The sequence below is a fragment of the Peromyscus eremicus genome, chromosome 3 (genome assembly GCF_949786415.1).
Source record: "Peromyscus eremicus chromosome 3, PerEre_H2_v1, whole genome shotgun sequence".
Lineage (NCBI taxonomy): Eukaryota > Metazoa > Chordata > Mammalia > Rodentia > Cricetidae > Peromyscus > Peromyscus eremicus.
The window spans coordinates 114,202,607-114,227,512 of NC_081418.1; the positions used below are offsets into that span (position 1 = coordinate 114,202,607).

Below are 24,906 nucleotides of genomic sequence, written 5' to 3' on the forward strand. Positions count from 1 at the left end.
AAAGTTCATTGTGTGTGTGTGTGTGTGTGTGTGTGTGCATGTGTGTGTGTGTGTGCATGTGTGTGTGTGTGCATGTGCGTGTGTGTGTGTGTGTGTGTGTGCGTGTGTGTGTGTGCGTGTGTGTGTGTGTGCATGTGTGTGTGTGCATGTGTGTGTGTGCGTGTGTGTGTGTGTGTGTGTGTGTGTGTGTGTGTAATTTAAATGGAGTTGCCATATAATGGAAGAAAAAATATCTCAACTAGAAATCATATGCTACCAAATAAATCCCACAATACCAGAAGTGAGTTACATCTTTTCGAGTCGTTGCCAAAAGAGGCTCCTTATATCCCCCACAAACTACAGGCTATCACCGATGCTATTGGTTATCCTTGGTTATTGGTTATTGCTGATAAGACCCTTTTGCTGAAGAAACCACATACTTACAGTAATGAACATGGAGAAATATAGCTGGTACTGAACTGGAAGTTTCACCTGTACTGGCTAGCACTAATAGTACTAGAAGGTTCTATACAAGCACTAGAGGAGAAAATTAATCAACAATCTCATCCATCTAGGAACACTGAGCTGTGAGCTATAATAACAGCCTGCCTGAAATCTATGCCTACTGATATAATAGTGGCACCAATGATAGGGGACTAACCAATCACTTTTTAAAAAAATTGGATTTAAGTCCAAGTTCATGAGATGGAACCCATATACTATGCTGTTAATGATGCAAAGAACTTGAAAACTATATAGGTCATTGGCTCAAGGGATGTTATTTTGGCAAATGAATATAGTGATAAAATAACTCCTAATGACACATTGTTATACCCATAGATCAGTGCATTGCCTCCAATTCTCCAATTTTGAAACTGCAGAAGTCTTGGCTTGGGCTGCTCTTACAGAACACCCTGTGTATTTTCTTTTGGAAAATGGCTACAGGGTCTAGATTACAGCATTTCACCATGGTCATGCTGGAAATTTTACTACTTACAGCTCTGAAAGTCTTGATAGGCTATCTGTCCTCTTATCAATACTTTGAAAACTCGTATCTTGCAACCCAAATACAAGCCGGATGGGAAGGATATCTGATAAGGTTGTTTCCTACCTTAAGCCACATGAGTCATTTCTGGTGAAGATTTCACTCTCATCATTTCCAGGAATGAGCCCCTATACTCTACCTTAGACTGAGATTCATCCTTATCATCTATGTAACCAAGAGATTCTCACTTGCTGATAATGCCTGTAAAGCATTTTACCAGCACACTGCTTAATATCCAAGGAAAATGCAATAATGGAAGCCATTAAAACTAGCATTATTGTCATGATGATTACTTCTTTTTCATGTTTACTTCATTAGGTCCCATAAGAGGGAATATGAGAGGTGAATCAGATTTGATAGTTCCTTTACTCACCAAAACTAATGCTTTTAAGTATTTTAACCACAGAGAAAGAATGAAGAGGAAATGAAGTAATATAACAAAAAAGCAAAAATAATACAAAGGAGTGAAGAAAGAGAACAATTCTATGTCTGGAGAAGACTGTGGGGATTTCAGAGGAGAAATCCTCAGTGACCCCAGCAAGGGCCATAAGCACTCTGAAAATGCCTCCATTGCTTGCACTGCTAAGCCCTGCACTCACAGCTTCAGGTGCTCTGAGACCTGGATCTCACCCTCTACAGAATTAAAGTCCCTCAGTCATCCCCATGTAGATGAAACAGCTGAGTTTCTTTCTAGAAAAATCTCTATCTGTGCCTGTCTGGATGGTACTTAGGACATTTGTTAAATACTGTATCTTGGGAAACAAAACAGTGGATTTTTGTCAAAAGCATTTTAAATTTTCTGAATCTAGAAAATTTTTCATTTCAGGAATATGTTCATGTGTTCTACAGATACTTAGTTTCCTGTTATAAAGCATCTTGGTGCTATGCAATTGGGCAGAACATAAATGCTGGCTTGGGCCTATGCTACAGTAATATATAAACCAATATGCCAGGACAGTGGATAGGGATTATGTCTCAGCACTGAGGAGATCTGTATCAGTGAAAAGTGCATCTTCTATATTTAAATATGACCTGGCCCTGGCCATCTTCCTGTATAATAAAGCAATTATAAAGGTATTCTTTTGTTTATGTTATTTGCTTACTAATACTACATATATCTTGAGGGTTAATGTGTATTATTTGAAGAGATTTCTTTTCTTCTTCACCTACAATCTAACCAGACTTACACATTTATTTCATGGATGTGCTTTAATACTAAAGAAAGCACTATATGCCACCACCAAAAGCTGAAATAAATCAAGATGTTTTGAAGTAGAATCACAGAGCCTGGCCAACAGTTTGTTGGCCCTTGTGTTCCAGTTCAGCCAAGAGTACCTAAAGCTGGTCATCCAGCTTCTTAGGGTCAATTGCAGAAACAACCCTGGAGTGTGAAGTGCACGTCTTGCATTGGAACCTCATGCATATGATAAGCAGAATAGGGAATAGTACTCACCACCAGAGTGTGGTGGGGGTCCACAGAGGAGGACAACCCCCTGACCTTCACGGACTGATACTGTGCTTCTCATTCTGGTCTTAAAATTTTCAAGATCTAATAAAAAAAGAAAGGAAGAAGAACATTTCAGAATGAAAAACAACATGTTCTCTTTCTTTGGAGACAAATTTCAAATCTCTCCCAAGGAACCCCAAGAGAATGTTTGCATTCAGGAAGAAAGGTAGGATTTGATGTCTTTATGAAGCCTTCTTGGAAATCAGCTGTATAAATACAATACAAATATGTGCTCATTGATCCTATGTTGCTGTAACGGGATTGCAATCGTCTGGGGCCTCCAAAATAGCAAAGTGTACCTGAGAATAAAATAACCACATAACACGATTCAATGAAAACAAATGGAGTATCCTGCCAGGTAAATTTGATGGCCAGATCCACCCCAGTAACTCACTACATCCTAAAGACAGTGAACCCCACTATCTGACTATCCACGCCCAAACTCCTACCTTATAATACCTGATCATAAGCATCATGTATAAACATTATTCTCTACCTATAATTATTTCAATTTATTGAACAACTTAAAAATAGATAGTTTCCAGGTAACAGTCTGATTAATGTCATGAAGGGCTGTATGGAAGATACATAAGTAGAACTTAGAACACAGCAATAAATTAAATGAATATGCCTACTTTTATGTATAGCTGCAAAAAATACTAGTTATTATTATAATAACCCAAAGGATGACTTTCAAGAATTCAATAATGTGTTTTTAAAAAAAAATCAATCAATGGCAAATACTATTTTTATTATTAGCAGTAATTTTTTAGTAAAAGCATAATTTCTTCCAATAACAACTCAAGATAACACATATAGATTTAGACTTCCTAGCTTAACTGACCACAGAGCTAAAGAACTATCGACTTCCTTTTTTAAATAGCCTAAGTCTAAACAAATTGTTATTCTTTATCTGTGTTCCAAGCAAATACCACAATAAACTCATTGGCTCACTAGAAAATACAATGCTTAATTAAGTCTACACAGTAAATGGAAGAAAGATCTGTTTCTCTAACTTCAAATAAAAATGTTTGAGAATTATACAGTTCACTGTCTATATATGAAAAATTGCACTACACACATACACATTAACACACACACACATACCCCCACACACACACACTTAGCTCTTAAGCATTTTATAAAATGTGTAAGAGTGTACATTGCAATATATAACAGAACATATCTTTGGGAATAAAATTCAGAAAACTTCAACTTTCCTTTGAAACACATAAAAAGATAAGGCCTTATTTTCAAATTGATAAAGCCTTAATCTATAGACATTTAGAAGTATTCCAAGCACCATAAATCAGTATAGCAAACAAATGAATTCTTCTATTTATGATTTTTTTCTTTTCTTTTCTTTTATTTTACAATATAATTTAATTCTACATATCAACAACGGATTCCCTTGTTCTCCCCCCTCCCGACCCCCTCCCCTTCCCACCAGCCCACTCCCCATTCCCATCTCCTCCAGGGCAAAGACTCCCCCGAGGATTGAGATCAACCTGGTAGACTCAGTCCAGGCAGGTCCAGTCCCCTTTTCTCAGGCTGAGCTAAGAATCCCTGCATAAGCCCCAGGTTTCAAACAGCTATTGAGATGTAGTATTGATCTTAGAGTGGAGGATGTCACCAAAGTGAACAAGTGCAACCAGAAAAGAAGGGAATTTAAGTATTCATTTTCATTAGAAGCTAGTCTACAGAAATAAATGATATCATAATTTCTTAAAGATGCAGTAAAGATAAAAGATTCCTAAAATGCTAAAACTCCTGTAGTATGAGTTGTAACTAGAATGCTGAACCATTCAAATATTTAAATGTTAAGGAAGAATGAAATCTACTCACAGCAAAGGAACTTTCAAAGATGCTTCTTTAGGGATCTAGAGTAAAGAGACATTGTGTTTGATTCCTGATCTGGCTAGTTCATGGGACGTTAGCATTAGCCCTATCAAAGAAAAGTAATTACACCGGCTCCAGTGTGTTTACCAGAGCATCAGTGACAGCAAGGCTCTGTGACTCCAATGGAGGTTTTCCCCGACAACAGCATCTCCTCAATGTGTCTTAAATTTCCCAATTATCATTACTACCAGGGATATTTATTTCAAAATGTAGGTATCTGAAAATCAATTAAAATTAGCAAGTTAAGATGCCTAATAATCTCACTATTTGAACTTCAAACATTCTAATATGACTATGGTTTCCTATGATCCTGTATAAGATTTGGTCCAAATTAAATATCTCAATTGTTAAAGAATTAATGGAATTGCCTGTGATATAAATAGTGTGACAAGAGGGTATAGCAGATAGTTAAGTGTCAAGAGGACTTGATGCTCTTTGCTGAAGACCTGGGTTCAGTTCCTAAGCACCCACACAGCAGATCATAAGTTCTGTAACTCCAGTTCAATGGGATCTACTCTGCTGGCACTGCATGTACATGACACACACAAATACACACAGGGAAAGCATCCATACACACAAACAATAACAATAACTAATTTTAATGTGTCAAGAATTCACTGAACGTCAAGGATGTTTATGCATGGACACTTAAATAAATGTATGAGAGATGCATCAAAGAGTAGGACACAGCTGGGTGACGCAGGATGGTAAGTACCAACAGGTGTGTAGATAACTCACAGTGGTTTTAATTTGTATCACCTTAAAAGCAAATGATGATGAGATTCTCTCCATGTGCTTATATTTCATCTATATATTATCTCTAGTGAAGTGTCAGTTTATGTCTTTTGTCTACTTTCTAATTGTGTATGGTTTTCTACTACTGAGTTTATTCTGAATGTATTTTCTTTATTAAAGGCATAGTTTGTACATATTTTCTCAGATTGACCAAAAGCATGAATGCATAAAAACATGCATGCCATAGGGAAAAGCAAAAAAAGAAAACAAGAAAAAGAAAAGAAAAGAAATAAAAGGAAGGCATGGCTGCTTCTAGGTATGGTGGTGGAGAATGGTTATTGTAGATATGAGGGGGAACATAACCAGAGTCATCTGGAAGGGTTCAGCCTGAACATGACTGGCCAACTGTGTCCAACTATATGAGGAGAGGTGGAAGTGGAGAGAGGAGAGGAAGAGAGAACCCTGAGTGGCAGCCAAAGGCAAGAAGCCAAAGGCCAAAAGGGATGGTAGCCCAAATTTCTGAGATTATAGAGAAGAGCAGTGGCAGAAGGGCAGCCCAACACTGTAGAAGACTCTGTAACAGGTAGGGACTGAGGAATGTTGGTAGAACACAGCAGCGAGCTTCTGTCAGCTTTGATATGATAATAAGTTAGGCATTTGTTGACAGTTTGAGACTTAACATTAGTCAAGGTACAGAGTTTCTTTCTTTTGTTGCGATCCCAGGGGACATGAGAGAAGGGAAAATCTCCTGAAGGTTGATCTTGGTTGAATGTGCCTGGAAACAACTAAGAAACAAAATGTTGGGTAGGTCCATGGGTGGGAACATCTCTGTCAGCCCAGATATAAAGAGGTCTGAGGGGGATACAGCACTGCTTTTGACTTCCCACCTTCACTCTTAGCTGATGGGGTCACCTTGTTGTTGCCACTGTTGCCTCTTGACATTGGAATCCAGCTTCTTTGTCTATCCAAAGAGGACTGAGAATCAGCAGCTTCTCTAGAAATCTTTTGAGTCTTTAGCACCAGGATGATCAGACACTTGTGACATCCACACTCATGGTAAGATCAACTACTGTGTTTTCAGTCTGTCCAGTGTACAGACAGACAGCCATTGCTGGACTACTCAACCCAACTGTTTAAGCCAATCCGACAAATCCTTTTTTAATATATACTTACTATATCAATTGTGCTCCTCTAGAGAACACCAACAATTATGACCCCTAAAGCAAAAACTTGCTTTTGAAAGAAGTACAAAATTATTTAATTGGAAAAATGCCAGGCTTGGGAACTTATAGAGACATGAAATTATCTCCAGTGCCTTGAGTTACTGAGAAGGATCCTCAGTAGCAGATCTCAGCCTTCCATCTGCCTTCATCCATCATAGCATGCCCAAGATACACCTCTTGATTTTGACACTAGCTACCCCAAAGTTCAACTTGGAAGTCTCCCAAATAAATGAGAATCTTCTTGCCCATAGGCTGCAAAGCTAAGGGTGTCCAAAGAGGCTCCTGGTACGCAAAGAACAGTATCCCTTGAAATAACTGTAACACTGCATTAACCTCTGACCCTCAACCACTCCCAGCTCAGTACCAGTTAAATAGGACAAAGCATTTCCAGTTTCCATTGGACTACCTTTTTTCCACCCTACAGGCTCCAACAGTGAAGAACTCAGGAAGAAGATACATTGGTTTGTGGTTTTTAAAACTTTTATTTTGTAAACTTTGTCCTTACATTTTACTATACTCTATTATTTTTATTTCATTTTAAGAAGGATATCAATAGATTTTATCCCTTTTGTCACATTTACTTGATTTTGCTTACATGGATTTGACTACTATGGCTTTAAGACCTCTTGCACATTCTCCCTGTCTCCCTGATATTCTTCTTCTGGCTGCTGTCTGTTTCTCTTTTTATTAAACAGAGACTTTTCCCATCTTTCACTATTTCCATGAACTTTGTTTTATGTCATTCAACTATTACTTCCATTTTTACATTAGGTAGAGTTAGAAAGACATGAACCACTTCAGCCCACATGGATGGAAACCCAATGTCACATTGCTCCAGTAATTAAAGTTCCCAGCCACAGTACTTCAGAGAGTAGCAATGTCCATGGGCTTCTCCAGGCACACTGCACACATGCTGGTATTGGTATAGTCTACTGTTATTCATCTTCAAACCTAGCTTCAGCCATATTTCTTTCTTGAAATTAATGAAATCACTTGCATTGTAACCATTTTGTACTTTCTATACTTTCATATGTTCCCTCTGTGAACTCCACCAAGTTTCTGGCCATGTAATTTTAAAATTAATTTTAATTTTCTATCATTGCCCATCTCTTGACATTGTACTGGTAACCTATGCATCTTTGAAATAAGCAGACGTTGTATCTATCATCTTATTTCCCTTGGGCTCTCTGTGACAAGTCACAAGGCCAAAATTAAATTCCGGATGCCAACACTGCAGATTGCTTAATATTCTCACAGTGTATCTTGGTAAAAAGGACACGACAATAAGAATATGGGAGTCTGAAAGCTGAGCTGCCAAGGTCTAGGTCTTTATGACCAGAGGCACATCAACTTATCACACATGCCTGCCATCTATGCACTGGAAAATTCCCTACTCTCTGAACATCAAAAGGACTTAGTTTCGAGAGAAGATTCTCAGTATCAGAGATATAGAAGCATTTTGAATGATATAAACTGTTGTGCAACTACAAGGTCAAAGATGGGCCCCTTGTGATGGATAAGAGACACCAGGATTTCTTTTGAGTCCCTAGTCTCAAAACTATACTTCTTTATATGTCTGCCCTCTACTACTGATGTTTGTCTGTCTCTTTGTTCATTTTATTAAGGGCCGAGCTTTGTTACTCAGTCTTGCCTGGAACATATAGGACTCATGAGCTCCTTGAGTCTCACAGTCCTAAATTGCTGAGATTAGGCACAGACAGCCTATGTCCACCCTCCTTCACAGCTTTTACACATGCAAAAGTCACGCATGTTAAAAATGACGCAAACTGTTTTTCTGCTTTGGGACCTACTGGGTTTAACCGGAGTCATATGTGTAGGTAGAGCTGTGGGATTTAAATGACACTGAACTGGAATGGAGACTTGGTAGGACTGTAGGATTAGTGGTAGGAGATGGATAGAAGAAGACAAGGGGCAAGTATGACCAGAATGTAACATATACACATATTAAATTGTCAGTGGCATATTTTAATGAACAAAACCTTAAAAGTTAAAAGAAGAATAATAGAAGACTGGCAACCTTTCCAACGGCTCTCAAGCCTAACACTCTCTAACCTCAGATAAATGACCATCTCTTTGTGTTCTTTCACAATTTAACTGAGTTTGAACTCAAGATTTTGTACTTTGATGAGAGACAAACCTAGATACAACTCCTTTCTAATGTTCACACATTTTTCTGACCAGGAACTTGTGGATACAAAGATTCTCATCTATAAATTGAATAAAAGAGCAGCAATTACATTCTGCAAATTACTGAAAACACCTCCTGATACACGAATGTCAAGTACGTGAGCACCGTTCTTCTCTTCTTTGCGTTCTTCCTGAACCTTCTCCAAGCATCAAGTTCCTACTTCTATGTATGCACAGGTGATGTGTCCACCAAGTTTTTAACTCTCCTTTCATTTTCTGCATGTCCTCCAGATACTTAGGGGAAAACTAGGTGCCCTCTTTTATGTGACACTGCATTTTCCTTTTACACAGTACTTTCTGCAGCTGAGGTTCTCTTGTAACTTATTTTTTATTACTGTTCCTGCACAAACTCCTATGCCCACTTTTCCCTTTCCCTGTTCTCTCACAATATCACCACAGTTCATGTCCACTGTTCTATAAAACACACCCTCTCTCTTTCATTCCAAATTACTTCTTACTAACCATATTAATGTTTTGTAGAAATCCTTTTTTTTTTTTACAAATTCATGTTATATGTACTATACGTGAGTGTGACACTTTTAGCATCACTAGTGTCCAAAATGTTTACTTCTTCAGCCCTGAAAAAGTGAGCATGTGATATAGAACTAATAGGCAGATGGATTTGTGAGGCATTAGGATAGAAATCTTCTGAAATTCATCTTCTTTGAGTTATATTAAAGCTCTAGTACAAATGCATTATTTTACTTTTTCTGTAGCATGGTAGCTCAAAGATATTCTGGACAAACTGTATCACAGTAAGTGATAGAACCAAGACTTACATGCACTTCCACTGATAATAAGTTCTGTTCTTTTTGTCTTTTTATACCACACAATGATTACATATAAGCTTCATCTTGTCTCATTCCCTGTGGTCTCTCACTTCTTAATCAATCCATTCTCCACACATAATATTGAGTTTCTTTTTCTTCTTAAAACAGATACTCAAATTGAAAGAATGGCTAAAATATTAAAATTGAATCCCCAATGCCTTAATGTTAACATTCATATTCTCTGTCCTTATTCAGTACTTCAACAGATGTATATGCATACTCATGCATATGCATATGCCTGTGTTCTGTAACAACACAAGCGTGTGTGATGTCCAACTCTGAGTAATTCAAAGTGTAAGATTTTTCTTGTGTCCTAACCTCCTTCTCTCAAATTACATTCAGTACATTTGTTTTCAAGGAGCAGTTAAAAATATCCCCTCTATGTGAAGGAGATATTCGCAGAGCACTATAGGTGTTTACTGTAATTGAATGCTATTATGGTAGGTTGGTCTGCTCAAGAAGGTCTGTGAAGGGGTCCCCTCCCGTTTTTTTCTGTTGTACTCATTCACCTCTTACTGTACCTGCATGGAAAAGATGGCATGCCTTAAGCCAAGTCCTTGATCATTTTGAATAAACACTGTAATCCTGAGCAAATCCAATGCTCCAATCGATCGGTTAGCCCCTCTCTATTTTGCTTCTCTGCTGTTTTTAGTTCAAGTTGTTCTATCCCTTAAGAACATTGCACTGTTAACACCCAGTTATTAGAAAATATCAACCAGCCTAGGAAAACAAACAAGGATAATTGTTTTAAAGGAATATATTCCACTAACAATCTGACAGTTAATTCTGACACTTTAAAATAATAATTCCCCTTTTAGGCAGCAGTCAGTAAAACATAAATACGTTATAATTTTGTTTTGGTTGTTCTCACTTTATCATGCATCTAATCAAAGAACCACACATGTGTGTGCACACACATAAACCATTGGACTATATATTAATTACATTAATAACACTAATTTTTCTTTTTGGTTTTTCAAGAAAGGGTTTCTCTGTGTATCTCTGGCTGTCCTGGAACTTACTCTGTAGACTAGGATGGCCTCAAACTCACAGAGATTGATCCACCAGCCTCTGCCTCCCAGAGTGCTAAGATTAAAGGCATGCACCAACATCACCTGGCATAACACTAAATTTTTAAACATAGTTAATGTAAAAAGAAAGTGAGGTAAATCTTTACCTTTTAATGGCTTCTTTTATTTCACCTATAGGTAAACATGTATGTATACAATTCTATACAAACAAAATTCTAGCTTAACAAATCTATTTATCCTTTCTTTTTGTAGAAATACAAGGAATTATTTTTGTTTTCTTTGAAATAAATATCTCAGCATAGATAAGGTTAAAAATAGTTCTAAAACAACAATGATGACCCCATTTTGAAAGTCTAGCTGAGCACTGAGCATTATGGTACATGCCTACAATATCAGCTCTTGGTAGACTGGAGCAGAAAGAACCAAGACTTTGCAGCCAGCCTCAACTACACAGCAAGATTCAATCTCAAAAATGAAATAGAAGGGGAAGAAACATCAATTTGAGTTTTTATGGGGCAATAGAAAAATGCGGTGTAGCTACAGACCACATTATCACTGGAAGTTGTATTTTAAAAACTATTCTAGAATACCACATTTGAAATCTAACTGTGGCACTTTATGTTGCCTGAACAAATTTTCAGTCATTTACAGAAGGGAGTATTTGGCCCTTTCACTTAGTAACAGCTACTCACTAATCTGGAAATAAAGAGATCGTATAAAATGACATTATTCTGAAAATGGAAGCAGATCATACTACTACAACACATTTGTCTTAATTATGTTCTCAAACGTTTTAAAAAGCTTTTTAATAGGCTAGGTTAAAATGTCTCAATGGCTCCTTTGCAAAGTGTCTGAAGTCCTGCTTCACTATAAATATGCACCATGAAAATTAGCCCTAGCCCCTCATCCAGACTTCTAAGACTCCAATATCATGTTTGTTGTCCAAAATATGCAGATATTTTTGTCTGTGTTAGAGGCCTGCTGAGATCATTGTATGAGAAAATCAACACAAAATTCTTGGAACACTTTAGGGGATCAATAAATGTTAGCAAACAGCTTCCCCTCTCCAGGCAAGGAGAAGCCTGTGTCTCACCCTAACCACAGTCTAGCCAGACTTATTTGTGATTCACTGCATGCTAATTTTTATGTCTTTTGAAGGATTCAACTACTTGACTCTATTTTTTATTATATGCTCCCTCAAGGCAAAAATACTACTTCTTCCCTTATACTTAGTCAAGTAGTTGCTACATAATGTCTGTTGAATTCAACACCTTATGAAATGAGTCTTAAAGCTCCTGATAGCTGCTGTCTGTTCATGCCATTTTAAGGAAAGATATAAGATGGTTATGTTAAAACCTCACTTCTGACCATCCAGAGATAATGGAAAATGAAATTAATTAGCATATTGCAATAATGCTCCCAACTCTACACCCCATATCCATGCACCACTGTCAGACAAAGAAACCTTACCCTGGCCTTACTAAGAGGTAGTTTCTCTTTAATGATTCACTCCGCAGCACCCTGGAGTAAGAGCATAGTTGACATGTGGCAAGAACTCCTATGGGCTGGCACTGAGCGAGCACCCTGGTGAGGATCTAATTGAGTTTACTTTTTTCTGTCCTAACTATTCATTAGTTAGCATACAAAATTAATGGGAATTAACTTTTTCTTTAATTAAATGATCTATTTACACCAAAAGTCTTCATTGAAATAAAGAGGGCCATTAAAGATTATTTTATAAACTATCTAAAAAGAAATACCCCTATAAATCCAGAGAAATGGAGAGTCAGTATTTTAAATGTTTATTGATTTATTTTTTTTATAATTTAATACAGGAATTCTGTGTCAACCTCATCAACATCACTCCCAGCTCATCTCCCAAAGTCCAACTCCTACTGTTCCCTCCCTCTCAAATTCATGACCTTGCCTTTTTCCTCATTTTATATATGTTTGTTTGTGTGTGTATATCCATATATATATGAATTTACAACCAACTGAGTAAATTTAGCATTGCTCATATGTACCTGGGTCCAAGAGTGAGCATTTGGGATTCGATGATCTTAGTAAGAATTCAATGGACAGCGTATATGGGAGGGCATCCCTCAAGAAAGTGATTTTTCCACCTCTCACCAGCAATAGCACTTTATCTAGGAGTGAGGCCTTGTGGGATCTCCACACCCACATTGGCCTGTTAACCGGTGTTGTCATTATACAGGTCTTATTCAGATAAACATATTGTTTAGTTTGTGGGTACCTTTTATTTGCCATTTTTTTTTTTTTTTTTTTTTTTTTGGTTTTTTGAGACAGGGTTTCTCTGTGCAGCTTTGCGCCTTTCCTGGAACTTACTTTGGAGACCAGGCTGGCCTCGAACTCACAGAGATCCGCCTGCCTCTGCCTCCCGAGTGCTGGGATTAAAGGCGTGCACCACCACCACCCGGCTTTATTTGCCATTTCTAGTGGACACTAGCAGCAGGTATCCTGGTCCTCTGGCTTACAGTCTTTCTGCCTTCTCTTCTTCCTGAGCCTTAACTATAGGAGCTGAGTTGTAGATATATCACTTGGGGCTAGGTATCCCAAGAACATTTATTCTCTTCATTTTGAGCAGCTGTGCATCTCTGAAATCGTCTCTACATACTATAAAAATAAGTTTTGATGAGGCATAAGAGCTACACTTATCTTTAAGTATAAGTATTTAGAATACAGTTAAAAATGATATTTGTTTAGGGAAATGGCAGTAGAATGTTCTCCTCCAGGATCTGTCATAGGTAGTTATTGAAGCTTACAGTACTAGGCATAAAATTCCTCCATTGAGCCAACCTTAAGTCCAAATAGACAACTGTTAGTTGTTCCCAAGATGAAAGTACCAATATTGCACCATTGAAGGGTTATTTGTTTGCTTGTTTGTTTTCATTCCTAATGATTTAAATGTGTATGACCAAGGAGAGTTACAAGGATTTCATCTCATGTTTTTCATAATTTGTGAGAAGGGTCATACTGATGGAGCTATTCTTAAATTTGCGTGAGCAAACCAATGAATGACAAGAAGAGAACGTAATGTAGCCTAGTCACAGTGTCAGGAAGCATTCGATGCCTAAGCCAGGAAAGAAGGAAAAGTTAATGCTGGGTTTCCCCATCCAAATTAATGAGTCCCCTTTAGTCTTGGAAACTCACACCTAAGAAGCTCAAGATCATAATATGTATCCTACCACAAAGTCTTATTTGAGTATGTGGATTCTTTCAGTCAATGAGTTTTCAACAGATCTTCTCAGGTGCTTCCATGATTATGTAAGGGGCTTATGTTCTGGCTTTCTGCATCTGATCACTGACTCCTTATCATGCAAAGTTTTATTTTATTTTTCAACTAAATCACCCACCCAGGAGCCTGTGGAGTTTGATCACAGGAAAGAAAGCAATGATCAATGAGAGAATTTTCAAAATGTGACAATACTCTATTTGGGTAAAATAATGTTTTAGTTTGTTTTCTGTTGCTGTGATAAAACACTGAGCCAAAGCAACTTGGAGGAAAGGGGTTATTTGGCTGCCAGTCCCTCATCAAGGAAGAAATTCAAGGCAGAAACCTGGAGGCAGGAGCTGAGGCAGATACCATGGAGGAACGCTGTTTAGTGGCTTGCTCAGCTATTTTTCTTATATGGCCCAGGCACACATCCTTACTTAAGGATGGTACTACCCACAGTAGGATGGGCCATCCTATGTCTATTAACAATAAAGAAAATGACCCATGGTCATTCTTGGGGTCAATACAATGGAAGCAATTCCTCAGTTGGAGTTCTCTCTTCCCATGCGACTCTAGTTTGCATAAAGAAGACAAAAACTAATCAGCCAAAACAGATTTCTAGAAGTCATCATTTCTGTAATTCTCTGTAGCTTTGTAACTCTATAAAGTTATATAATATAGTAGAATCTATATATAATTTATTACTTTACTATTATACATACTCACTAATATGTAATCTACAGAAGACTGTAACAGTTTTTTTGAAACAGATTGTATTCTGAGCACAAAGATTAGTGCCTGGCATGTATCATTTATACGAGAGAAAGATTAGTGATTTCTCTGTGTGTGGCATGTTCACATGAAATTATATTTATGTGGCAGACAATTCACATCAAAATCTAGTTTATGTATATGTGTGTGTATGTGTGTGTGATGTATTTTCATAAGATGTGTGTGCACATATGTCCCTGTTCGGGAACACAGGGTTGTGTTTGTTATTGTACATTATTCATATGTTGATCTCACCCTCCACATTTAGACAAGGTCTCTATTTAATATTATTATTATTATTATTATTATTATTATTATTATTATTCACTGTAGTCATATAGATCATACTAACTGGCTGATGAGCTTCTGGAAATCTCCTGGCCCTGCCTCCCTTCTTGCTGTAGAATGCTGAGACTATATGGATTCACATTATTGCTCTTGGTTTCTACAAAGGTTCTGAGGATTCAAATTCAAATCTCCTGGATGCACAGTAAGGACTGTAGTCACTGATCTATCTCTCAAGTTCCTACTTTGATTTCTCTATGACCTGAGTCATGTCAAGTAGCCTAGGTTGGCTTTCCAGGAAACCTCATGCCTTTCTGTGTATCCTCAGTATTGACACTAAAAATACACATCACCATAATCAGAAAGTTTTATTTGTTCTGGGGATCAAACCTTGGTCTTCATACTTGCCTAGCAAACAATTTATCAACTGAACCATCTCAGTAAGAAATTTTTTTCTCTCTTTTAGCACCTCTGCTAACAAACAAAACAAATGATTTGTACTGGTAAGAGATCAACACTATCTTAGATTGCTACTGTGAACAGTTGATTTCTAAGAATCGTCATCTTCTGAGGGGAATAATAAAATATACTTGTGACATGTAGAAATGCATTCATTTCTAATGTTGAGTCCAAGTTACTATATCATGTGTCTCAATTTAAAAAGTATGGCAAATAAGGAAAGCTATGCAAGTCATAATTTATAGGGAGGAATTAAAATGACATTTTATATGACATCTTGTTACATTGCATGAACTAAGCCTTTAAAAATACTTAAGTAAGGAACAAAAACCCAAACTAATATAAATTTATTTAAGAAAACAAAGTCATATAGTTATCATTTTAACACAATTCTCTAAAACAAATGAAACATAATAGATAGATATAAATATTTTGATAGCTTGGTTGTTACCATGGAAACAGTCTAATCACTGTAACTGTGAATATGCAGCTGCTTATGTTTCTCTGGTGTATCAAATAAGCACAGCTTATATTACTTGTTTTCTTTATGAGTTTTCCTAAGATCCAGGATATATAAAGACAAGCATTCACTTTTATACTTACAAAGTGCATTACACATGATACTAACAGAGGCAGGGACCCATTAGTCTTATAGAACTCTCCATGTAGGCACTTAAGGGACTTGAGACGGGTTTCTAGTTTAAAGTTTTGAAGTGCAAAAATATATACAAATTAAGATGAAATTGGGACATTTCTTTCTTTGACTTTTTCTATTGCTAGCCCCATGACCAGTTTGGACACTTCTTGACTTGTAGCTTCCATTGTCTGCCTTCACTAATATGTAGTTTATCGTCATTTGTATACCTTCTTACAAGGACACTGGTTATTTTGATGTTTGTTTAAGGTCCCATTTATGTTGCCATGAACACCATGAATTTATCACAGTTATAACAGTATTTCTAAATACAGCCACATTCTGACATAACACATCTGTACTTCAACTAAACTTTTTTGGTGTGTCTGTGAGAATAAATCCAACCTACTGTGAGCTAATGATAATTTTAAGTAAATAAAGTAAGTGAAAATGTTATGTCTTGGGAAGAAGGGGGATTAGATAGCAAATAGTTCAGCATTTCCCACAGGAAATTGCCCCTTGGTATCCAAAAATCTACCACCTCATGTGATGGAATGACCTTGGAAATGCATGAACAAGTATGTGTACATGTGCACACATGTTCACAAATATACACATATGCAAATGTACATGTACATAAGTGAATATATGTTGCAGAATATCTGTACACTGTGAAGATAGGTCTTTGCCAAGGAGCCTTCTGATTGTTTTAATAATGAGCTGAATGGCCAATAGCTAGGCAGGAGGATTTCTGGGAAGATAAAGGAAGAGGAAGAGAAGCTAGGTGTGCAGGAGATGCTACAAGACATGGAGAGGAAAGAGGAGGTACAAGATGGAAGAGAGAAAACGCTACATGTTAGAATGTAGATTAATATATATGGGTTAATTTAAGTTATAAGAACTAGTTAGGAACAAGCCTAAACTATAGGCTGAGCTTTCATTATTAATAAGAAGTTTCCATGTCATTATTTGTGAGCTGTCTGGAAGGACAGAAAAGGACTCATTACAAACACACAATTTTTTATCCTCCCATAACTCTCACCTGCCTGAGAACAGACCAAGAGAGTTATCACAAGCTTTAAGAGCAGGGATTCTTTGGACTTTTACTATATCTAAAAATGCCAACATTCCAGATTTTAGCAAATACTCTTTTCCTTGGTGCATCCTGCCTTACCCTAACTAGAATGCTTAACTATATTTGGCATAGCTTCATTTCCAGCTATCAATTTAATTTTGGATATACTCTTAGGAAAACTACTTTAATTGAGGCACTTTCAGCAAGAACTTCAATTTTCTCAATTATAAACCTGTCAGGTATTTGCTGAATATGTCCTGTTCTTTTATATCTCAATTAAATGACAACATCAACCATCTTAAAATTCTTTATTAAAATCCACAAATGAATAACATTAGCAAGTATTAAATATAAATGAAGATGAACATTTTTACTTGGCACCAAAGTGTAGTATCCATGGTGGCATGCCTCCTAATGTGGAAAGATGATAAAAATGGTTGAGTTAGAAAATAAATAGAGCTATTTTTCGTGACATTGGCAAACAGAATGGGTGCAATAAAGTATATAGTATCTAGAAAACTATCATGTTACAGCACCATGATGAATATTGCCATTCAGGAAGCTTAATGCTACTAAAGGCATTCATAATATTTAATACAATCATGATATATTTTAGTTAAGAGGTTATATAGCCATGTAACAGTTTGTCATGTGTCTGGGTGTTCTAACAATAACACACGGAGACATGAGAGTGGCTCTTGTTTTATAAATGTTCTCTACCACAATTAATGGAATTATATATGAGTGCTTTAGTAATGCTGGTACTTAGCTGTCACACAGAAAGCTGAAGGAGTGCTACCAAGGCCTAGAGCTTGAAGGCAATTTATTGTACCATGCCTTTTAATGTGTATTGCTAAAGCAAGGGCAACAAAAATGAAGAATGCTGGAATTGTGCTAGGAAACGTGTCTTGTCATTAAGAATCACAGCATAGGGCTAGCAAGGTGGCTCAGTGGGGAAAGGCACTTGTGGCCAACTTCGATGATCTGAGTTCAATCTCTGAGACCCAGAAAATGAAGAAAGAGAACCAAGTCCTTTAAGGTTTCCTCTGACCTACACCAGAAGACTGTGATACGTGCATGCACGAGTGCACATACATACACATGAAAGGGGGGGGACTTTGAAGAGGTTTTCATTTCCATTCACTGCTGCCCACTGCACAAAGCAGCTTCTCTGACTAAGACTGAAAGTAGTCCAGTTCTAAGGGTATAAGTGTAAATATTTAAAAGACAATTTGACTACTTGACCAATTTTTATTTGATTTTTTTCATTTTATATACCAACCACAGTTCCCCCTCCCTCCTCTCCTCCCTCTCCCTCCTGCCTCCCCATCACCTCATCCCCCCATCCACTCCTCAGAGAGGGGCAGGCCTCCCACAGGGAGTCAATAAAGCCTGGCATATCAGGTTGAGTCAGGACCAAGCCCTTCCCTCCTGTATTAAGGCTGAGCAAGGTATTCCACCAAAGGGAATGGACTCCAAAAAGCCAGTTCCTTTGCCAGAGATAAATCCAGGTCGCACTGCCAGGGGTCACACAAACAGACCAAGCCACACAACTGTCACTCACATTCAGAGGGCCTAGTTCAGTCCAATGTGGGCTCCCCCGCTGTCAGTACAGAGTCCTTGAGCTCCCACTTGCTCGGGTCAGCTGTCTCTGTGGCTTTCCCCATCATGAGATTACAAGACCATTTTAACAAAATAAAAATAGAAAGTTCTACCCTAGGGCATATGACCTCCCAAATCATGGACTTTTGACCAAGATTTCAGTATCAAACTTGAAACTCTCTCTATTGGTGCAGGCCTGAAATACAATCAGAGAGCAGTTAGCTACCCCATAACAGTCATGACAGTGGCCTATGTTTTAGAGATTTCTAGGGCCTCACTGACAAAAAGCTTGTAAGGGATCGTATGCATTGCAGTGTGATTTCATTTCATAACCCTTGAAACACTGTCTACACATAAGGATAATTTTGTTCAAAATCTTTCATGTTTTAAAAAATATACTGAAATTCCCTTACTAACTAGTGGGCTTCCATAAAGCTTTTCATAATCTTTAGATTTGTTTTATCTAACTACAACCATGCTCCTCCCATCTGTACCCTACCTCCATCATTTTGTAATAATTTTACCACCATTAATCGCCCTTATCTTTCATTTCATTTGTAATCTACTATTTTTACAATTCTTAATTTTAACTGGTTTGGGACATAGTAGGCTTCCATGTGTTTTTTTTTCTTTCTCTCTCTCTCTCTCTCTCTCTCTCTCTCTCTCTCTCTCTCTCTCTCTCTCTCTCTCTCTCTGTGTGTGTGTGTGTGTGTGTGTGTTTTAATACATCTCTCCTTTGATAGACTTCCTATCCACCTTCTGGCTTCCCTCATACCGCACACTTCTAAATGCTTAATCCTATTTGTCCCTAGAAGTCCATATTACTACTTTCAGTGCACATATAATCTACTATCTATCATCCCTTAACATGCCTGATACAGGCTCAACACCCCAATGCCCACCTTCTAATTAATGTTCAGGGACCTCCATAGAAGAGGGGTTGGAAAAAATCTAAGAGCCCAAGGAAGGAAAAGAATGCTATATAATGTTGTCTTCTGGACAGAGAATGGCTCTTCCAGTCATAATCTCACAGGAGCTATGGCTCAGCCCAAGACATGCATAAGACCTAGCCAGCCAAAATCCCAGCACAAATAGGGCATATGGTTTAGGCTCCATGCTTATTGAGGAGCCCTGGCAGTTGACAGTTTCTGGGGGAGAGATAGTTATTTGTTTTTGAGGATGGAGCCACTAATTGTATGCCTATATTCCAGTGGATGGCCCCACATTTACATGTCCATGAACAGCTGAGTACCACTGTTAACTAGACATGGTTGTGTGTGCCTGCAAGTGTGTGTGTGTGTGTGTGTGTGTGTGTGTGTGTGTGTGTGTGTGTGTGTTTATGACTTTGAAGTCTTTTGCCTAAGATAAAGTATTAAAAAAATACATCTGGTCTAGACCTTTTTGGGGAGAATATGAGAGAAGTTACCAGAGGATGAGGATATATGTGATATCTCATTGTATAGTTGCATGAAATTCTCAAGAATAAAGAAATTAAAAACAACAACAACCAAAGAATCATAGGACAATGGGCTAGTGAGATGGTTTACCACATACAAGTAATTGCTGCTCAAACCTACTGACACAAGTGGATGTAGAAAACCAACTACACAAAGTTGTCCTGTGACCTCCATAATGAGATGTGATATGTGAGCCTCTGCACTCACACACACTTTATAAAGTCTCACAAATAATAACAATAACAATAATAATAATAAATTAGTAGTAGTAATAACGCATGAAATGGGAAAGAGATTTGTGGAGAGAATGGGGATTGATGAATTGATGGGAATAAGATAGGACAAGGGGTGAACTATAGAACATGATATATACATGTTTGAACTGTCAAAGAACAAATTTAATCAATAAAAAGATAAAAACACAGTATTTCAGTAATGGATAAAAATTAATATAAAAAATTCACAGGACAATACAAGGCTGACGGTACCAACAAATATTCCTCAATTGTATTTGAGAAGATATGGGGAAAACAAAGTAATTTTAAAATTGAGGATAAGTACAAATTAACCTGAAGTCACAGTTGCCAAATGTGGTTATATAGCTCATGTACTGCACATTGCAAAACTTTTCCTATGGACATGATTTAAATGGCATTCTGAAGATAAGTACCATGTCCAGTTATAAATATAAGACATGAAAGGTCCCTTTACAAGTTTGATCTTTACATCACATACCACTAACTCACCATGCTGTTGACCATGACAAGAACAAGCAAATATCAGACCTGAAGGTCACTGCCATTCTCTTACAGAACAAACCTGCCAATCGAGACTCAAACCGGTAAGACGCCCATGCCTCACTTCTAGCACATTCATTCATTTGGTTTTAGAATCAGAACTGGGATTGCATCATGATCTGTTGCTGACTAACCCTGAAACTTTGGGCTGGTACTTATTTTGCTATTGCCCACTTTCCTTGCCTATAAGATGGAGAGTTAATGGTTACCCTGGACTACTCAATGGGGCTTTAAAGAACAGCTGACAAAAAATACAACATGAACAACATGCTACTGTACAGCAAGCAGTGCTGAGAGTGCTCTGCATTAATTCTGGCAGAAAAGAAACAGATTTATAAGAGGCCTGTGGTTTGAATATGAAGCGCTATCGAGGCTTCTGTTAAAAGGTCATTTGCAAAGTGACTAGCTCACAAGGGCTATGGCATGCATAACTTGCTAACAAGCTGGCAGTAGTAAAAAGTAGTAGGAATCAGGAAGCTGGGTCTAGCTGAACATGTATTCCCCTGGGACTGTGTCCTGAGAAGACAGACTTTGCTTCAAATATCTTCCTCATTACTGAGCTTTTGATCCCCTATAAGTGATCAAAGTTCTTCTATTTCTGGGAGCTCATTTTTTTCCAGAATGTTCTGTTCAACATAGGACTACACACCAAAATCTATGAAATGGTGAGTCCAAACATATCTGCCTCTCTTTTACATTCTACCTTTATTTAGTGTTGTGTGCACATATACATATATAGAGCTCAGAAGACAACTTACAAGAAAGAGTTGGTTCTCCCCGTCCACCATCTTGGTTCTATGAATTAAACTCAGGTTGTCAGATGTGGCAGCAAGTGCCCCTACTTTCTAAGACATCTCTTCTCTTAATTCCTTTTAAGTTGGCTGGTTGTTTAAGTATTTTGTTATGATGAGGACACCCACCACTTAGGTTTAGTTACGTTGGTGGGGAGCTATTTGATAATGCAGTTCTATAAAATATGCTTGTGTGTGTGTGTGTGTGTGTGTGTGTGTGTGTGTGTGTGTGTGTGTGTGTTTGCTATAAACTTTGAGCCAGACACATCAGTTGTAGTATCTACTAGCTACATAGAACTACTGAGAACTTGACATATGAGTAGTATAGACTCTAGTGTGCTATATGCCAAAGAAACACGTAATAGATTTCAGGAAGTACTAAAGGAAAAAAACCAACATATCTTATTAATAATGCAACATAGATTACACGTTAAATAATACTGGGTTGAATAAGACATTTAAAGTAGCTTTGCCTTACAGACTCTAAACATTGTAAGTTTTAAATTGCATACCTTACCTATATCATAGTTCTAGTGGACAGCACTATCTGCAGAATATTTTGCTTTCTGCAGCCAAAATACTCATATCTATGTTCTCAGAGATAAAGGTCATATGGAATATGGATTGGATTTATACTGAATGACTTATAGTCCAGGGTTTGCCCATAAACTTCTATCATGTAACCTGTGTGAGAATTTTCCCTACCATGTCTTACAATATGTAAATGGAGCACAAATTTGGTTAAAAGTTCTAAAACTATTTTTCTTTGTTCATTGTGATTAAGATGGTTTTGTCAAATTGTGCTCATCAGGCTCTTTGCATAGCATGTTCAGTGTAGCAACTAGATAAGAGTCTGACAAAAAATAAGGACTAATGTAGCCAGCAGACATGATGTGCTATTATATGTTTGGTCTCTCCATGACTAGGCTTTAAAGATAAGGAGAGAAGAAATTCATAGAATTCAGAGGGCAGCTGTGTACAGAAGACCCACAGACAACATATGGCAACTCACTAAGAAAGAAGTCAAGCCAATAAACACCCTGACCTTTCCTCTTCCCACTTTCAGGTTCCCTGCTAATATCCCCATTACCCCTAGCAACCCAAAGTCAGAAAATGCAAGGGGACACACTGATGTATCCATATGGGACTGCTGGGGCATAAGGCAGGATGGAAGGTGAATCTGGGAAGGACAGATGGAAGACATTTAGCATGTGTATATTTGATCTTTCTGAAAGATGACTATTGTCAACTATGAGAATAGAAAGAACCAACAGTTTCATGTAAAAATAATAAGACTTAGTAAAATGTTCACTAAAACATGTGAAATTTAAATTGAAGATTTTGGCCTCACTTTCTGTTTTCAGCAATGCCACAGTAATTATATTACCAACTGTGCCACTTTCAAGTCTAAGGTAATGTTGATCCTCTGATCTGAAGAAAAGTCTAAAATGCAGAATCTATCTTCCCCTGAAGAGTTTATAAAAAAGTTGTTACCAAAATAGAAGTCGTAATATTTTTGGACCCAACATTAAACAGCTCTATTTAAAAACAGGAGCCATCTTTTAATAGACATAAAAAACAATCAGAACAGGTCAGTATTTTAAGCTAATTTGGGAAATCACTCCTCCTGGCAGACCCATCAGGATGTAGCTTAAAAGCAGATGTAGATCACTGCCTGATGTCATTTTATAGATGAGATACTTGGCTAGGAACACCTGCTTTATGATTTTCTAGGTTACAGCTTTTTCTTCTATGTAACATGGGGCAGAACTCTCAAATTTTTAACCAATTATTCATGCATTTATTCAATGAGGTTTATGGATCATCTGTGGATGGAGAACCTACTCATTCTCTGTCCATGTAATTCTATGAATTGTATGCACTTGGAAGGGAAAGAAATAGCCATGTGTCTAGGGAAATATAGGAAAATAACCTCATCTTTCCTCCTGTTGTTTGCCTCCATGCTGAGCACATACTTTGTGGTGTACAAACAAGACATGAAAGTGTCTGTATTTCTTTTCACAATATTCCCTCTAAACAGAATGAGCAGGTATCAGGGATCTCTATGTACAGTACAAAAGTGATTAAGTCATCAGATGTGGCCTCAAAGATAAAAGAAACTGCAATAACAGAAATATGAACACCCTCTGCTCCACGTTGACTTATTTATTGTTTAGTTCATATCACGAGAAAGCAAACGACTCAGGAGAACTGACAATTCTGTAGTGTGGAGGCCAAAATAACATCTAAAGTCAAAATTCTACTGTCTAGTCTGTGGAAGTTATAAATTACATAGCCTCTATGCACACACCTAAGATTTTTCAAATACATATCAGAAAAATGATCGTGTATATGTTTATTGAGCTATTTCGAAGATGAAATACCATATACAGAGCAAAATAATCCACCAAATATTTGCTATAATCTAAGGTATAGATCCAAATAGAAATGTTTCTCATGGATAGAGTTTACAAAATGCCACCAGAGTCTCTCAGAATGGCCAATTTCACAGCAATTCTTCTGTATCTCTTGGCAAACAGACCTAGTTTTCTAGTTACACACTGCCTGCAACTTCAAAACAAATATATCTCTTGACTGATTCTCAGAAACAGTTTTCCTCTGCTGATAACTGCATAAGCTTTTTACATTGAAGATGAAAAATTTATAAACCATTTTAGTTTTAGCTATCACGACACTTCTCAGCTGTTAGAATTAACATCTCCCAGGTGCCTCTAATCCTTTTAAACAGTCTCCTTCTATTTTTATCTGTGCTTGTCCCGTTTTATATTAATCTCCTTTTGTAAGTCAACTGGAGGCTTTTCAGAAACAATTCAGTATAAACTAGAAAGAAATATCTGTTCGCGATATAATACAAATTATTGTATATTCTTTGTAGCCTTGTATTGTGCCTGTTCTGGGGCCATCTCATTGCCAGTTTGCATCTTGACATAAGAAATAGGAAGTGGCCGGGCGGTGGTGGCGCACGCCTTTAATCCCAGCACTCGGGAGGCAGAGCCAGGCGGATCTCTGTGAGTTCGAGGCCAGCCTGGACTACCAAGTGAGTTCCAGGAAAGGCGCAAAGCTACACAGAGAAACCCTGTCTCGAAAAACCAAAAAAAAAAAAAAAAAAAAAAAGAAAAAAAAAAAAAAGAAAGAAATAGGAAGTAACAGTGGAGATTGAAAATTAAATTATTTCCCTTGAGTAAAGTCTGAGACTTAAGTAATCACACCTCTGCAACAAATAACATAAATGTGAATCATTTCTAGACTAGTTTACTCTATTTGTTACGTTAGGCATTTCTTATCTTGATGCTGTAACAAAGTATCTGACCAAAGTATTTTG

At 37.4% G+C, this 24,906-nt stretch overlaps 1 protein-coding gene across 1 annotated transcript in view; it reads right to left on the minus strand.

Annotated features, from left to right (window-relative positions):
* Positions 1-24,906, minus strand: part of Cntn3 (contactin 3) — a 257,987-nt gene that overhangs the window by 169,871 nt on the left and 63,210 nt on the right. Inside the window, exon 4 of the mRNA XM_059257096.1 lies at positions 2,478-2,573. Within this exon, the coding sequence (XP_059113079.1) occupies positions 2,478-2,573 (96 nt within the window). The remainder of the gene's footprint in view (positions 1-2,477; positions 2,574-24,906) is intronic.